Here is an 18,493-nt window from a genome sequence, read left to right as displayed (position 1 = left end):
TATCAGTCATCATTCAATTAGACTTCCATCAGATTCTTTTGTTTGCCTGGAAAATCTTGGTCCCCGTGTAGTTTACATTTAGACCCAAATCCATAAGCTAAAAATGTAATAGTTTTCTTATCACTTGATAAAAAAGTTCCTTCATCTTCCTCCCCACCTCCTGACGCTAATATCATCCGTTTTTTCTCATAATATTAAAGGTAAATTGACCACACACCTGGACTTTACCTTTTGGGCTGGGCATCCCTTGTAGTTTGTTTTTCACTGTCCCTGTAGTTTTTCTAAATTGCTAGGACACCCCCACCATTACAAACTACGTTAATTAAACCAAATTAACTTAATTATCCCTAGTCACTATCCAATTAAATTAAATTAAGTGAAATTTAATTCAAAATAAAGTTATAAAATACAAAAATAAAAGAAGTTGCCAGCCGAGGGGGATCCACAACTGGGAACCCAGAACCCATCACTGGGTTCCAGCTATGAATTGGCCGGAACAGATGGATTCTGATGATGGCTGGTCTGGGTTGGCCAATTCATTTAGGAAGGATTATATTTCCTACTTTGTTATTAATAGTATCTTCTAAAACATTTCCTATCTTGCTATTTTTTTTAGAATATTTTTTGTTTATTTCTTTCATAATTAGTTTTTGAAAGATATATTTCCGGGATTTAGAATATTCGTTAAGATAGGATTTTGATCTTTGATAAATTTCCTACCTTGTCCCTCATCACCAAGTCTGTTCTCGAACCTCTTCATGACCCTATCTCAAAGTGCCTTAGTTTTGGCAGATCTAAGTGACAAACCCATGTAGGAGGGGAATAAAGAGGTAGGTATGGTCCACAGGCATATAATGTTGCCAACTTGTGTCATTGTTGTGCATGCTTGGAGCTGTCTTGAAAGGCTTATTTTGTTGGGATATAAGTTAAGAAAACAATGAATGGTGGTAAAAATGTAATATTAGCAATTGCTTATAGTAATGGTCCATAAATTTGGTGTCTTGTAATGGCAAAAGATAATTGCAATAATGCTTATGTTGGATGTAGTTTTAGTGTTGAAAGTGACGAATGCGATTATTTGGTTAGGGTGGTCCAGTTGATGGTGGTAGTATTATCTTATTATATATACTGTTAGAACTGGTGTTGTACATATATATATCATATATATGTTCGATAGTGTTGTACATATATATTAGAAAGATATGCTATCCTATGGTTGTACCTTGTAGATTGGTATGTGTGTATTTATATACACACCTCATTGTGAATAAAATATTGTCCGGAAACTTTTCTCTCTCAAAACACAATATGGTATCAAAGCCTCTAGACAAACCCTAACCCTAGTTCTAGCCGATGCCACCATTGCCGATCACTCGGCTTGCCGTCGCCGCTATCCAACGTTGGTGCACATCTCTCTCCTCAGTCGACGACTCGACTCTTAGATTTGGTGTGCATATCTCTCCTTGACTGGCGTGAACTCGACTCTCCTTCCATCATCATCGGCCACCTTCGTCACCATTAGCCACCTGAACCAGCTCTGGGCTTTACAGTTTCAAATTTGGTTTGCAGTGCTATTTGGTTTCAGATATGGGTTTTGCAATTTCAAGTCTAGTTTGCAGCAACTTTAGATCTGTTTTAGGTCATCAGGTTCAGATTTGGTTTGTAAGATTTTGATTCAGATCGGGGTTGTGCTATTGCTGGTTGGGCTTGAGTTTTGCACTATGGCCTCTTCAAATCCTGGAGTGGTGAGTTCCTCTTTGACTGTGATCGTTCCTATACCTATGCCGTCTTTTTCTGGTATTACAGTCATTACCACTAAAAAATTGAATGGTGAGAATTATATGTCATGGTCATTATCTGTTTGAATGTGGTTTCGCAGGCATGGCGTTAGCAACCATTTGATTATGAAGCTTTCTGACTTCGCTGAAGCAGATAAGACTGTATGGGATCACATAGATGCGTAGTTGGTTACATTGTTGTGGTAGTCAATAGATGTTAATTTAATCCTCTTAATTTGTGTTTATAAGAATTGTTTCGATATTTGGTCTAATGCATAGTTCTGAAAGGCGATAGGCGCATTGAGGCGTAAAGGGTTCTGGAGCCTGAGGCTCGAGGTGCACGAGGCGAGGCGCGCCTTTGTGAAGCGAGGCGTACCTTTTAGAAAAAAAAAAACTGAAAATTTTGTAAAATCATAAACAACTATCAAATTATCAATAATAACACATGCATATCATTCATGATTCATCATCTTCAAATTCTAAACTAACAACATTAAAGTTGATTCATTCATCATTCAAATTCTAAATTAGAAATATCATCAAAGTTTAAACTCAAAGTCTCAAACTCAAACAAGTATCAATTATCATGCAAAGATCTAAACAATCATATAAACACTACAATTCCACAATCAATAAAGAAGTTGTTGAAGTATGTCTTGATTTCTAGAATGAAGCCCGTTATTTGACTTGGCCCGAATAGTTTGGGACAACACCCAAATGTGGATTTTTCAGGAGACCTGTGGTGGTAGCGAAGGCTTGGGCCGTTAGGTGTATGGAGTAGCCCTAGGCAAAGTTGAACCTGATTGTGATCAAGTTTGTTTAATTCTAATTCTAATCAGATAAAATAAGTAAAAAACTCATGAGAGCAAGCTGGAACTGAGAATGGCAACTGGTTTCGGTGGGCAGCGGGCTGCTTGACAGCTGGTTTCATGAGGCTGTCACAAGACCAGAAACGGATGGCTAGCAGTTAAAATTTTGAATTAAGGATCGGTTATTACCTATATGTATTACTTTAGTATTTTTATTCCTTACGTGTATTTACTTTCCAACTAGATAGTTTGTTATGGTTACTTTCCAGCTAGGAAGATTGCTATGGTAGAATCTGCCAGGTGTCTAAATGCTAGAATAGGACAAAATAGTTTGTTAGAGGTGGAGTGATCCTCTGTGGCAGTACTCTCGGCTAAGCTATATAAGCCTATTCTCTCTTCTGTAAAAGGTATTCAAGAATTCAATCAAAGAATCTGTTATCCTTCCTTATTTCTCTTCCTCCCTTCACTTCTCTTCTATATTTCCCTCTTCCTTCTTCCTCTCTGTTTAGTTCACTACCTAGGTTCATATTGAACCAAGGAAACTGCTGAGCGTCACAGCATTGCCGTGATAGAGGCATGCTTCACGCCCCGGCGCCTCTCGAAAAATGCCTCGCCTCGGCCTAGTCGAGGCGTCAAACTGGCGCCTTAAGGCACCTTGCGCCTAGGCGTGCCTTTAACATCTATGGTCTAATGCTCAACAACTATATACTAATGATATTGTGTGTTTATACACTATTATTAGTAATTTGTTCTATATTTAGAAGGGGGACTTAGATGTGCCTACTTACTTGAGTCATATCTAGTCTATTGTGACAGATTTTAATGCTATGTTCCTTGTTACAGCTAATCTCACTGAGCAAAAGAAGCAAAGAGACAAGTTGTTTATGGTCCTTATCCTCGTAGGCCTTGGGCTTGATATGGAGGGTGTTCGCACTTAGATCTTGAGTAATCCCCCTATACCTACCATAGAAGAGGTGTTTGTCCGAATCCTTCGTAGTACACAAACATTTTCTGAGGTTTCAATTGGAGAGCGATCTATACTTGCCTCTCAGACTCCTAGATCTTCCTTTGAGATTGGACTTGGAGGTGGTTGTGGTAGAGGTGTTGGGCGTGGCCGCAATAGTAAGCGCGTTTATTGTAATTACTATCGTCGCCCCCAAGGCCAATGTTGCAATTCTTGAGGGTGCAGACGCATAGTTCGTGGTACCTGATATCTCTCATACTAAGTGATTAGCTTCTACATGTACAATATCTACTGAGAAGTTGGTTGAGTATCGTCAATTTCAGGCAACTTCGCAGGCCTTATCCCCTGTAGCTTCTATTGCCCAAGGATCTCTTCCTTTTGCTCGGTCACCCACTGGTACTCATATGTCTTACTCATGCTCAACTTAGTCCTTGGATTCTTGTTTCTACTACTTCAGAGCATATTTATATGCTCTGGTAATAAATCTTTATTTTGTCATTTTGATTCCTCTGTTTCCCTTCCTCCTATCACTATGGTTGATGGGTCTAAAACCCTTCCCACTAGTATCGGTAGGGCTAATCCACTTACGTCTATTTCTTTTAATTCTATTTTACATGTTCTCAATTGCTCATATAGTCTCATTTCTATTAGTCGTCTCGCTCATTCTTTGAATTGTCATGTCATCTTTGATTCTAATTCTGTTCTTATGCAAGATTGAGGTATGGGACAGATGATTGGCACTGGACATGAGTTTGAGGGACTTTACCATCTTGCCCTGCCGTCATCTATGGCATATGCATGTGCTACTACAGGGGCATCTCTTATTCAAATTCATTCTCGACTTGGTCATCCTCATTTATCTACTTTTCGTCAGATGATTCCTTCATTGTCTTCATTGAATGTTCTAGAATGCAAGTCTTGTCAGCTAGGCAAACATGTTCGTTCTTCTTATTCTAGTCATCTTAATAAATGAGTTGATGCTTATTTTGATCTTGTACATTCTAACATCTGGGGTCCTAGTAGAGTCAAGTCTGAACAGGGTTTCTCCTATTTTGTTACGTTCATTAATGATCATTCTCATTGTACTTGGCTTTACTTAATGAAAGATCGAACTAAATTGCAATCTTTATTCACTTCCTTTTGTAATAAAATTTCTACTCAATTTGGCCTTACCATTTGAATTCTTCGCATTGATAATGGCAAGGAATATTGTTCTCATGCATTTTGGCTTTTCTCTCATCTCGGGGTTATTGTTCATCAGTTCACTTGTCATTATACTCCGTAACAAAATAGGGTGGCTGAATGTAAAAACCGTCATCTCATTGAGGCTGTTCGAATGCTTCTCTTTCACATGCATGTTCTTGTTGTTTTTTGGGATGCTGTTTTTCTCACTTTTGGTTATTTGATCAACTAGATGCCATCCAATGTTTTGAATGGGGCCATTTTACATACTTTACCTTTTCCTTATGATCCCATCCATCCTATCCCCTCTCGTGTCTTTGGATCAACTTGTTTTGTCCATCGTCTTTTCCTTGGTCGTGATGAATTGTCTCCTCCCTCGCTCAATTGTGTGTTTCTAGGCTACTCTCGTCATAAGAAGGGATACAAGTGCTACTCTCCTGAACTTGGTAGATACTTTCTCTCCTCTGGTTCCAGTACTGTTCTTGTTCCTCTTGGTCCTCTTCAAACTTATTAGCATCGTTCTAAGCCTCCATTAGTGCCTCCAGCTCTAGCTCCTCCTACTATCGATAATGGTATTCCTTTATACTCATGTCTTCCTTCAATTGATGCCATTATTCTGTCTCCCTTCGACTCTGCCCATGCTCTTGTTCACTGTGGTACACGTTCCACTCGAAATCCTCATTCCATTTATACTTTTGTGAGCTATCACCATTTATCACCTGTTTATTCTATTTTTGTATTTGCTCTCTCTTCTTTTTCTATTCCTAAGATAGATGCTGAAGCTCTTTCTCACCCTAGGTGGAGACATGCTATGGATGAGGAGATGTCTGCCTTGCTGGCTAATGAGATGTGGGATCTAGTTCCTCTCCCTCTGGGGAAGTCTACTGTTGGTTGTAGGTGGGTGTTTACTGTTAAGGTTGGTCCGGATGGCTCTGTTGATCGTCTAAAGGCTCAGTTGGTTGTTAAGGCTATATTCAATTTTTTTGCCTAGATTATGGTGATACATTCTCTCCCGTGGCTAAGATTGTTTCTGTTTGTGTTTTTCTTGTTATGGTCGCTATTCAGCAGTGGCCTCTTTATCAGTTGGATATTAAAAATGTTTTTCTTCATGGCAACTTTCAAGAGGAAGTGTATATGGAGTAACCTCCTGAGTTTGTTGTTCAAGGGGAGTTTTGACTGGTATGTCGCCTAAAGAAGTTCTTATATGGCCTAAAGCAATCTCCTCGGTGCTGGTTCGGTCGCTTCAGTTATTTTATCCAATCTTTTTGGTATAAATAGAAATGAAGCTGATCATTCTATTTCTATTGCCATTTTCCTGGTAGAGTCATTACTGGTGGTGTAGGTAGATGACACTGTTATTACAAGAAATGATTAGGTTGGTATTGGGTAGTTGAAGACTCATTTGCTTTCTCATTTTCGGACCAAGAATTTGGGGAGGTTGAAGTATTTTCTTGGCATTGAGGTAGCTCAATTTGCCCATGGTGTGTGCATCTCTCAAAGAAAGTATGTCTTAGATATTTTGGAAGAGATCGCTATGCTTGATTCCTGCCCTATAGATACCCCTATGAATCTTAATGTTAAGCTTGTACTAGGACAAGGGGAAGCCATTGGAGGATCCTTGGAGATATAGAGACTGGTTGGGAAACTTAATTATCTCACCATTACATAGCCAAACATCTATTTTGTTGTTAGTGCGATAAGTCCATTCTTGGACTCCCCTTGTGATAGTCATTGGCATGCTTTAGTGCGTATCTTGAGATACATTAAAAGTGCTCATGGTAAAGGATTGTTGCTTAAGAATAAATGACGCAAGCAGGTAGTTGGATATACTGATGTAGATTAGGTTGGTTGCCCCATAGATAGGTGCTCTACCTTCGGTTATTGTATCATGGTTGGAGGAAATTTGGCATTTTGGAAGAGTAAGAAGTAAAATGTTGTGGCTAGATATAGCACAGAAGCGGAATATCGGGCCATGGCTTTAGCCACCTGGGAGTTGATTTGGCTCAAACAACTTTTTATGGAGCTGAAATTTGGAGATTCAGGGCCAATGTAGCTTATTTGTGATAATCAAGCGGCTCTTCATATTGTCTCTAGTCTAGTTTTTCATGAGCAAACCAAACACGTAGAGATAGATTGTCACTTTGTGAGGCAGAAGTTGATTTCTGGAGAGATTAGTACCTCATTTGTTGGTTCTAATGACCAACTGACTAATCTTCTTACCAAAACATTATAGGGTCCACGGCTTGCCTACATTTGTACCAAGCTAGGCACATATGATATATGCGCTTGGTTGAGGGGGAGTGTTATAACTGTTGTTGTACATATATATAATATATATGTTGGATAGTGTTGTACATATATATTAGATAGATATGTTGTCCTATGGTTGTACCTTGTAGATTGATGTGTGTGTGTGTGTATATATATAATTACCTCATTGTGAATAAAATATTATCTGAAAACTTTTCTCTTCTCAAAACACAATATGCTATTAAGTTTTCATATTTGAAATAATTTTTTTTTTTTTTTAATCTTGAACTTATTATAGGTTCCTTAAGAGAGACACTAAAACTATTAAAGATTAAATTGAGAAAAAAGAATGAGTGTGAAGTTTATGAGTCAGTCTCAAGAAAGATGATTTTTAGTTACATAAAACTGTAAAGACATATTGAAGTGCAAAATGCTCCTGCTGTATGCCTAATGCTTGAAATGGTTCAGGGACTGTATTCAGAAACTCAAGTCTATGTGAACTTTATATGTGGCCGAAGGCATTTCCTTGCTTCTGATAGACATTGGCATACTGGATCTTTTAGAAATATAATATGAAACTAACCTCATTGTGATCTTTTAGAAATATTGCATTTTTTTAAGGGTTGTCTTGTTTTGATATTTCGCATACATTTGTCAATGGATCTTTAGGTTTCTTGGAGGTTGGCCTCGTATCATTGTTGGAATCCATGACTAGCATCTCTGAAGGATCATATGAGGCCGTCACAATTCAGATCATATCTCATAGTGGTGAGGGACTTGTATCAAATGTGGTGTATGCTTTACTTGGTGTTTCAGCAATGTCCAGGGTAAGTACAATTATCCTTAAATCCCATTTCTTTCATTAATATAAACAGGAATAGAACAGAAAATGAACTAGCCAGGACAGCATTATCCTTAAAACATCCATATTTTGGTTGTAGATTTATGGATATTCTATTTATTTTACATGTTACAACTTAAAACAGCCAGTCTCCTGTGACTAAACGCATGGGATGTTACCTTATATGCAAGTGCTAAATGTGGGTGTGTTTTTTGTGCGTTATCAGTAAAACCTCTAAAGATTAGGACAGTGATGCAATTGAATAATTGAAGTTGATATGCTTTTCTTCTTTTATGACCTGAATGTTTATGTAATATGGTCAATCAAACACGAAGCTTAGAAAGTCTCGGGAGTCAATGTGTTTTCCTTGTCATTATCAGTTATTGTAATTGGTCATCTTTCCAACACAAATTCTATATTTCTGTAATGTCTGCAAAATTATTTGGAGTTTTGAACTTCTGATTTAGAGTTAAATGCTTAATCTAGATACATCTGCACTCTCAATACCAAGGAAAGAGAGTTGATGCTAAGCACATTAATTTCATTGCATCACTCTTTTATGTGATTCAAGTATGTGGATTATGTTGTGTTGAAGAGGTTTTGTCTTGTCCATTTCTGTGTTTCATCTTCGTAGGGAATGTAGAGTCCAAATGAAATTTTCTTTCAATCTGTAAAATAAATTTTACCATGCTCCTGTTTCCTGCTATTTGATTCTTATTGATTATTTTCTTTAGCGTCAAATAAAATGGGCTTCTTTATAATTTTCGTTTTCTCACATGAATCAATCCACAAAAAGGAAAATACAGTACAGATGTAATATTATGCTAAGCCAAATAAATCTAAAACAAGCTCTCTATGAACACAATAAACACATGCAGTCTCTGTGTGATTTAAAAACTAGTAATAATTTATTTACTTGTTTTTTATCCTTGTACAAGTGCACCTAAGAAATTATTGTTGCTCTATTGCTTATAGGTTCACAAGTCTGCCACAATTTTGCAACAAGTGGCTGCAATATGCAGTCTAGCTGAGAGAACAACATGGAAGGGTATTCTCTGCTGGGAGTCTCTGCATGGGTGGCTACGCTCTGCGGTCAGTCTCTCTTTCTCTCTCTCTCTCTCTATGTGTGTGTGTGTGCGTGTGTTTTCCCCCAACACACGCTCGCGTGCGCGCATTGCAAGTGAACATTTATATGCAAAATTGGAAACATAACCTTCTGAACAATGTCTTAGATTAGGGGGTTGGGTTCTAAAGGAATTGCAAGGTAATCAGCGTGACCAATGAGAATGATGGCTTGTTTAGTTTTCAGATACTAAATTTCAGGAGGCAGATCACCAAACAGATTAGTATCTCTTTGTTTTTCTGGTTTCAGTTGTTAACTGAAAGATTTGTACTGTTGGCTGGTCAAAAGATTGCTAAAAAAAATCATGGTCAATATAATTTTTTTTTTAAATATTGTTATATTGTGTTCTCCCAGATGTTGAATAGGCATTTGGAAGGGCCAACTAATAGTTATGGAAATCCTGACCCTTGAAACCTTGATTGGTGCTTTATCAGTCATCATGTGCAACATGACCAGATGATACATCACAAAGGTCTGGTCGTTAAATAGATGACATTCAGAATTAGTTGGGAAATTTGCATATTTTGTTATCGAACTTGGTTAAGAACCAGTTAATAAAGACAATAGAGGAGGTAAAGAGAAGATGAAAAAGAAAGAACAGAGGGAGAATCCAGAGATTGTCAATTAAATTCCATCTAGTCTATGCCTTATTGGGAAGAGATTGGATTTACCCTTTGTTCTGTAAAAATGTTGTTACCACAACTTGAGCCTATGATCTTCCAATTGTAAAAGAGCAACCTTATAGTTACTACTAAAGCTAGTCCTCTAGTATCTTAATAGGGAAGAAAAAAAGTTAATAGAACATTAAGCCTGTAGACCCATTAGGTTTTTGTTCTGCTTTGTATTAAGGAAGATTTTGTTAACAAGTATTTTAGCTTAATAAAGCAGTGTGATTTCCCTTTGTTCTTTTTTTGTTTTTTAAGATATATTTGGTAAGTGAAGAGGCTTGAGATAGAAAGCTAGATGAGTTACTGTCTGAATACATCCAAAATGACTTAGCTTTTCTAGATGCTCTCTCTAGAAAAAAGTGATTTCTAATCTTTCTTTGCATCTAGGATTCAGGGATTCGCAATTGATGCACGTCTTATTGAGCTAGTTGTCTCCCTATCTGGTTTGAAATCGATTAACCACTCCTAACATGCTGATGCTTTAAACATGGCACATAAATTTGTTGGGCTATTGACCCTCCCTAAGTTGTGAATATGAATAAGTAGGACATCAAGATTGTGGGTTGTGATCATGGAATCATGCAAAATTTGGTTCTATGGTTGTGGTATGCCCGTTTCTTTCTCATGGCATGCTTTCATGGGAGGACTGCATCTTGGTTGGCTGCAAAGAAATAGGTTGTCAGGACACAACTTTCTTGAAGAAGCATTTACCGTTCAAGGAACTTTGTTTCAGGCTATTTGAGGCCAGTTTGTTAAGGTATCTTAGCTTCTTTACCTTTTAATATGTATAGACTCTTGAGGGTTCGGTTTGACCCTGTTTTCCATGCTGTTGAATGCCAGTTTATAGGATTATTATTTCTAGAAATCAATTTGGTTTTAAAGAGAGTGAGTGCAATAAATGCCTCATGGACAGTGTCTTTGTGTTGGGTTCATTTTTTCATTTTCTTTTGGGCTTTTCCAGTTTCAGTTCCACTCAATTACTGAATCATTAGCAGGTACAGACGTTACCGATTGAGTACCTGAAACAGGGGGAGGCAGAATCTTTAGTACCAGTTTGGATGAAAGCACTTGGCAGTGCAGCCATTGATTATGTCGAGAGCAGGAGCTGTGATGCAGTAAAGGACAATCACGGGCATATGCAAGGCAAAGGAGGAAGAGTTCTCAAGCGTTTAGTCCGAGAATTTGCGGATGGTCACCGCAGTGTCCCAAACCTGACTTGATTGATATAATATGCTGCTCTATGCTCTCGTCGCCGCTGCTTAGGGGGCACCTGAAACAGTTGTAAATCAATCGCATCTTCTCTCAAGTCTAGTCAATTGGTGGAGGACCAGTTAACAACCACCCCTCTCAAAAGAAGAAAGGAAAGGAAAAGAAAAGGAAAGGAAAGAAAAAGAAAAGAATTTGATAATCCTTAGTAGCATATTTGGCCTTTAATGTACAGTATGAGTATCCCCAATTTTGCCGAGCCTCTAAAATTGTAAGGTTTTTTTTTTTTTGTCTTTAATTTTCTGGCTCATATTTTTGCCCGTGTAAGAGCTTTACAGACAATAATTGAACAAAGCAAATTTAGTCTCTTGAGATTTAATATTTTATGGTGCGCTTTCTTTAGTGAGAGTTGGGAGAGGATTATTTTGGTATGGTCTCCCGCTAGTGTATTTTGCAAAAAAGGTAGTTTTCACAGCGTGAATTCATTGGACTTGAAAGAGACATAGGAACTGCCAAAGACTTAAATCCATTGAGTTATTCTTAGGAAGATCTTTATATATTTTTATCATCACTAGCAGATGTAGATGTAGCCATTCTAGGAAGTTGACAAGAAGAGAAAAAGAGAGAGTTCGTCTTTTTTTTTTTTTTTTATACACAACAAATCAAGCTTAAATTTCATTAATTACATGAATTTTAATTCATTAATTATTATTTAGCATTCAGGTTTTATTTGAGAAAAACAGAGCAGGAAGAGGAAGGCACCCTTGACGGAAGCAGAGGGATTTAGACTTGAATCAAATGAAATATTATTATTTTGTGTGTTATGTTGGAACTTACATGGAACAAAATATATATATATATATATATATGGTCATGTTATTTGTATATTATTTATGTATATTTTAGATTACACGACTCATATAAATGATATAAATACCCTTCGTTTCCAAGGTGCACATAATTATGTACCATTAGCATTTTTCATATATATATATAAGATTGAATATTATAAAAATGATCTTTAGTTTAAAAAATAATAAAATATTATTTTTATCTTTTGGTTGTTAATAAAATATAGTTTTTATTTTTTGTATAATAATGTCTTTCAACTTTAAAAAAAATAGGGAAGGTATAAAAGTAAATAAAAATTATTTTGGATCGAATGAATTCAAGATTCTATTTCAGATCCCAAAAAAATAACCATCCTCATATATTATGATGGAACGAACATTTTTCTAAAAAGTAATTATCAAGTTACAACCAAACATAATTTTACTTTCTTCTAACCCTTATAGACACACCCTCCACCTTATTTCAGTGAAACAAATAGAGCCCTACACGGTTGTTAAAAAGAAGGGCGGGCGGGCAGAGTTCCAATTTCGAGAATTCTTGAGCTTTTCACAATTTGAGTTATAAAGATTCTTTTAAAATGTAAGTTTGCACCATTATTTATTTTAGGACTATTAACATCAAAAAATTAAATTTTTTTTGAGTTGTGATGATTTTATTTAATTTTTTTAATTTTAACAATTAAGGCTTAATTTATAAAATTAATAACAATTTTAATCAAATTGAAATAAGGGATTATCCGGCCGTCAATCCTTGATTATGTGATACGTCACGTGAATATTTTAGGAGGTTCACATTTGCATAATGGACTGATTATGTAATTTTATCGAGTGCGATTTTGTTCACCCCATTTAACAGGGGTTAAAATAACTCCCGCGAAAACTAACATCCCTTCCCTCTCCTCTCCTCTCTGCTTTTCCTTTTCTTCTCCAAATCTCCCCCTCTCCTCTCCTCTCCCTTCTCCTCTTTCCTTTTCTCGAGGCGCGGCGAGGCGTTGGCGAGGCAGTGGTGCAGAGGCGAGGCGAGGTGAAAGGCGGCTAAGCGATGCAGCGGAAGGCGGTGAGAGGGTCGACGATGACGAGAGCAAGGGAAGGGGAGAAGGGGAGAGAAAGGGAGAGAGAGAGGAATGAGTGGGTGAAGACTCCCCAAAATAACTTTTTTACCCCCCAAACTAACGGAGGGGTAAAGTTACCCCGTTAAAGGGGGTGAACAAAATCACACTCAATTTTATCTCCACACACATATATATATATATATAATATTATCGATACATATCTATCAATACATGCAACGATGGGCTTATGCTTGTCTCGAAGGGTGGTGAAGAAGAAGTAGATGAAGCGAGTATTGAGCCAGTCGGCGGTTACCCCTGGCGACGACGGTGTTGGTTCGAGCAGTCGATGGACTCGAGTTCGGTCAGCGAAGGAGGAATCAGTGATTCACGAGCAAGCTCTCGCGGCCATGATTTTGTTCCAGCAGCTCACAGGTGGGCGCTGCCGTTTGATCGATAGGCTTCGCTACGGTATCCAGCGCCAAGCTCCAATAAGCAGCCACGGTTGCCTCGGAGTTCGAGCTCAAGGGCGCGCTCCCTCGCCAATCCTCTGCTTCCGCCTCACCAGCTTGTTAATCAGGTTTTGATATTTTGACTCTTAAACTGATTATATGAAACTTTTGTTCCTAATCTTTGGTGCTGATGCTGTTGTCTACCTTATTTTTTTTTTCAATCCGATTCGTTCATTATTTGTTAACCGATTAACCCTTAACTTTTGTATTTTTCTTTTTTATTTTTGGCTCAATCAATAATAGACCTACTAAAATATTAACGTGCCACATAGTCAAGAGTTGACGGCTGGGCAACCCATTATTTCAATTTGATTAAAATTACTACTAATTTTACAAATTCGATTTTAATTACTAAAATTAGAAGAATTGAATAAAATCACCACAACTCAAAAAGTTTTGATTTTTTAGTGCTAATAGCCCTTTATTTTAGCATATTCGTGTTATCCACAACAGCTTAAACTAAAAGCGATTGAAACTGTTACGGAATCAATCTCGCTTTTAAGAAAATCAACCAAAAAAAAAAAAAAAGCTAAAAAAAAAAAATGGAAAACAACCCAATCCTTTCTTCATCGTTTAATTAGGAATAACCAAACTATTTTTAACAAAGTACACAGTTAAGGAATTCAACATTTACGAAAAGTCTTTACCAGTTTTTAACATACCATACTGAGAGATGAAGAGGGAGCACAGGATTTTCAAACATCACACGCAACAGCAGCAATGTCGGCGGCTTTTGCAGAAACTCCAAAATTAAATGCAAGCTGCCTAATCGGAATCCTCATAAACTTCTCCGTCGTCTGAGAACTCATCAAAGGATCTCATGTCAAGTTGGTATCGGAGGATACCCCCAATTCCACCAAACCCCCTACAAAATTGGGATCCCTCTTGTGACTTGTTGGTGACGAATTCGAGCGTGCAGCCGAATCGCTTGTACTCGTTGGCAAACCACTCGAGTAGGGCCAGTTTCTCCTGAACTTCCAACTCCACCGAGGTGGCAGGGTCCCGGAAGTTACTCTGATCCGCCTCTTGCTCTTTGTTCAGATGTTTGATGACAATCTCGCCGGTAGAAGTGTTTTTGAGCGCGTACCTGTTGACGTCCAGGTTTTCCCAAACAATGAGGGTCTCCACAGCACCCATTTCAAGTGCCTTGAGTGTGTCATCAATCCCGAACACGTATTTGCCCGTGTCCTGGCTGATCTCCTCAAAGTACTTCCCAATTAAGCGTTTCTCCTGTATGAACTTCACATTAGACAATATCTCGGCGGAAAGCTCGATAGCCTGGTTGAAACCGTTTTCCCCCCCGTAGGAAACATCGACCACGTTTAGTATCTTAGCTTGCAGCCGAGGATCGAACATATCTGATTGGCTCAGCTCAGTCTTGAAGTCTGCTGAACCAGCCAGTATGAGCCCCGCAACATTGGGCTGACTGGTAGCTGGATTGATGAAGAACTGTGTGGCAAGCTCTGCAGTCTTCCTCACATAGTTGTGCCGTTTTTCCATCCGGAGACGAGCAAATCGCAGGGCTGACTGCCCTCCTCTACCATGCTTCTTAGGTAGATCAACAGTGAATTTATGAAGAACCTCCCGGGTGTTCCCACTTAATGTCCCGAAAAGAGTGCCGTTTCCATCCATGACAATAAAACCAAATTTATCATCAGATTCTAGTAGTTCATTGAGAGCTTCTGTATGAAACTTATTATCACAAAGGTAGAGAGATGCATTTATGGGCTTGAAAGGCTCAAAGTCAATTGTCACCTTCTTCTCCTTCCCATCCTCGGTAACAATAGTACCAGTATACAGCACCAGCCCATTCGGCGGAACCTTATTATAAAGCTTTAGCCTCTGTTGAGCAGAGGTAATGGCAGCCAACACTGACTGACGGTTGACCCTACTTTTAATATTTGAAGCAGTTCCAAATTCATCGCCCAGCATCTTGGTCACTCGTGATATCTGATCACGAGGAGGCATAATGAGAGATATCATGCTGGTACCATTGCCTCTAGCAGATTCCAATGCCTTGATCAATTTCTTAATCTTCCAGATTTCTATATTTTTGTCTGATTCATGGTCCGCCATTGCAAGGGAAGACACACACTAAAAATACAGTGATAAACCAGCCTGAAAATATTATATACAGATACAGGTGTGGAGGTCAGAAAGCTCATTGCATAAATTCCAAGTGCATGTTTCTTCAATAAAAACTTGAAACAACAAATGCACAAGTAAATTGTTATGTGGTAATATGGTGCTTCTTAACCACAACACCTCCCAGGAAGACAATATATATAAACATATGAATGGGCAAATCACGAGTCATGTCATCACAAGATGCAGTGTGCAACATAGTGCATTTACAACTCATATTTATGCAAATACTCATGGCTTTAGCAAAAGTATTTTCTTCGTCTGACCCGCTCTGACATAACAGGATCATAAACAATGCAAGATATATTTTAATTTTACATTTAGATCATGAATTTATGAACATCAAGGTACTTCATAATCCTATTGGACAAGTAGGCAATCTATTTCATTTTCTAATTGGAAATCTCAACAGCTCAAGTACTTGTTGAAGCCAAAGAAATTCTCATTAGGATGCAAGCTCTCAGCTCAAGGAGGACAATAGCCATGGTGCAACACAATTCTTGCAGAAAGTGGCATAAAAGAAACCATACAGCTATTATCATGCAGAGGAGGTTAGAAATGGTAACTATGCCACCCCCTAAGATAACTACAAGTACCATGAGGTCTCAGGTTTGTCAAGATCCTAGAAGGGAAGAATAAAAACACATTTGAAAAGAATCAAGTGCTAAAGACTTGGGTTCCTCAGACTGACTGCCAGTATCTACACTAAGTACTTGGGTTCCACAGACTTGACTGCCAATATCTACACTAAGTACCTGCAGCTAAATTGCAACAGTCCCCAGAACTGGACAGTTAGGTTTGTTCCATGGTGTGGACCTAACAGCTAAACAGTAGAAAATTGTGAAGTTAAAAGTAAATAACATAAAATAGTGAAATATGATAATATAGTAAATGTTTCAACTGCTAAATAATAATTTTCATATTCTAGAAATAAAAATATGTTAATCTTTCATTCTATTCTGGAAGTTGCACTAAAACAAGGGCCAAGGCCTTAGCCTCCCAACATGGAACAAGAACAACCAAAACATTCAAGGAATCATCTCTACGTCTAAAAATCATCAGCCACGCTCTTTGGAGCATTTAGAAACCATGTATGACAGGACACTTCTTAAACATTCCTTAATCATGTCTAGATTTTATCTTTTTTCTAGTTTCCATAATTGTGACATTCATTTGACATTTGGATAACACTTCTTGAACACTCTCCTGCACAACTTATATATGGCATCTCTTACTGGAAACAGATCTGACGTTATGGAGGATGCAACTCTCAAGCATCAAACCTACCTTGAAAATTTTTAAGGAGAATGTCATCTAGATGTCCACCATTACCTAAAATTATGCAATTGATAGTTTCTTAACACACGAAAATAACTAAGCTATAGAACTAGGACCAAACACTGTGGATATAATACTTAAGGGGCTTCATTTTCATATTTCCATATATATAATTTTAACTATATATTTTAAACGCTAGCATCCTGTTTTCTATACAACAACAATTCCATGAACCAAGTTATAGAAAAGCAAAGAGAAGAATAGAAGCCCACTAGGAAATGTATGGGAAGCAGGGGGTGGAAAAGCAATTTGTGTCTCTTCTTCTCTATCTTGGATGTGCATTTCATTACATCAGCTTCAGTTGTTAACTTCAAGGGGCAAGTGGAGGTAGGCTTGTTAAAAATGGAGATAGGTTCAGGTTTAGAGTCTTATCCATTTCATGTAAAAATGGAGCTTTCAAACAACCTAACACAATAACCACAACAAAACAATGCCAAGCAAGCCCTTAAATGACCTTGCAAAAATAAGCACGAGTTTATCTCTCTATGGTGATACGGAGTTAAGAAGGTTGGAAATACTGTTAGAAGTCATTATTCTGTCAGAACAGATTGCATCACATTGTTTCTCCAATAATCTAGTTCTAATCATGTGACGTACTTTCCAATTTCATGTGATGCAAAAATTTGTTTTAAGTTCTATAAAACTATTGGTAATGTTATCTAAAGTAACAGCAGCCTAACATTACTTTTTTGTTTTTTGTTAGAACATCATTGGTGTTAAGTCTAATAATAATCAAAAGGGCCGTCAACATATAGTTACTGTCCTAGGGAAAAGCCTCTGTGGCTTGAGATGCTAAAAATTCTCATTCTGATGAAGCATCCAATTTGAGGCCGATCATTTCTCATAAGTAGATCCAGCAACGCAAGCTACAATATAATGTTTAAGCTCCCACTAGTTACGAAGTAATTAAAAGAACATTAGAGGCCAGCAGAAGAATTCAGCAGCAGACGAACACACGTCAAAACAGAAATGAAAAGGAAAGCGGGAAAGAAGATAAAAAGGCACGAGCTCCAATCGATTATCAAGAAGCAACCAAGAAAATGAAGAATTTTGTACATCATATTTTGCATTCTCCTCTTTCTTCCTCCTCATACTATACTACGCAGTGAACACGAACAGTCTGCACAGATCTGGAACGAAAAGAAAGCGAAAGAAAGATGAGGCAGTTACCGAATACAACGATTGATCGTGGTGAAGGCTGAAGCGAGCGAGTGAGGGAGCGAACAGCTGAAAACCCTAGCGATCTGAATCCGGTCCTCCCAATGAGAGAGTTGACGACCTCATCACTTAAATACAGAGAGAGAGAGAGAGTAATGTCGGCTGGCTGTAGGCTGTAGGCTGTAGGCTGCAGCCTGTAACCTGTAGCCTTGCCCGAACCGAGCCCCTGACTCCATTGAAAGGGAGCAAGGACTCATCGTCAGCCCCGTTAGCACCGCCTAATAAGAAGAAGCGACAAAAAGGCGCATTACATGGGACGTGCTTCGCGTTGGCCTCCCTGTCCCACTCCTTTGAGCCATCTTTCACTTTATTCTCGTATTTAAAGACGGCTGAGCGATTTGACCGCTTCTATAAACTGTGAGTGAAGTTTACACGCTATATGTTTTATATAATTATATATATTTGTTAAAAATTAAAAAAATTAAATATTATTAGACAACGTTGTAGAAAAATCTCCCTTAATTTTTTTTAAATATTATCTATAACTTATTTAATTGATCAACTATTTTATAATTTTACCTTTCAATACCTATCAAATTTTCAACCCCATCCATTTCTT

At 37.9% G+C, this 18,493-nt stretch overlaps 2 protein-coding genes across 13 annotated transcripts in view; one reads left to right on the top strand and one right to left on the bottom strand.

The window, feature by feature from the left end:
* Window positions 1-11,202, top strand: part of LOC127799117 (transportin MOS14) — a 38,405-nt gene extending 27,203 nt beyond the window's left edge. For 4 of the 12 annotated variants that reach the window (XM_052332860.1, XM_052332859.1, XM_052332858.1 and 1 more), the window contains 3 exons: window positions 7,653-7,810; window positions 8,800-8,916; window positions 10,608-11,202. In XM_052332860.1, coding sequence (XP_052188820.1) covers window positions 7,653-7,810; window positions 8,800-8,916; window positions 10,608-10,835 — 503 coding nt within the window. In that variant the 3' untranslated portion in view covers window positions 10,836-11,202. Of the gene's footprint in view, window positions 1-1,667; window positions 1,746-1,879; window positions 1,982-7,652; window positions 7,811-8,799; window positions 8,917-10,009; window positions 10,373-10,607 lie in introns of those variants that run through there. The other 8 variants (XR_008022547.1, XR_008022548.1, XR_008022549.1 and 5 more) reach the window with 8 other exon arrangements.
* Window positions 11,203-13,776: 2,574 nt separating this feature from the next.
* LOC127800573 (eukaryotic peptide chain release factor subunit 1-3) lies at window positions 13,777-18,183 on the bottom strand. Its single transcript, XM_052335272.1, has 2 exons — window positions 17,887-18,183; window positions 13,777-15,351 (listed from the first exon to the last, which is right to left on the bottom strand). Exon 2 carries the CDS (start codon window positions 15,307-15,309, stop codon window positions 13,999-14,001), a length of 1,311 nt encoding a protein of 436 aa, XP_052191232.1. The 5' UTR covers window positions 15,310-15,351; window positions 17,887-18,183; the 3' UTR covers window positions 13,777-13,998.
* Window positions 18,184-18,493: the final 310 nt, after the last annotated feature.

The sequence above is a fragment of the Diospyros lotus genome, chromosome 4 (genome assembly GCF_014633365.1).
Source record: "Diospyros lotus cultivar Yz01 chromosome 4, ASM1463336v1, whole genome shotgun sequence".
Taxonomy (NCBI): Eukaryota; Viridiplantae; Streptophyta; class Magnoliopsida; order Ericales; family Ebenaceae; genus Diospyros; species Diospyros lotus.
This window is presented reverse-complemented; position numbering and strand designations above follow the sequence as displayed.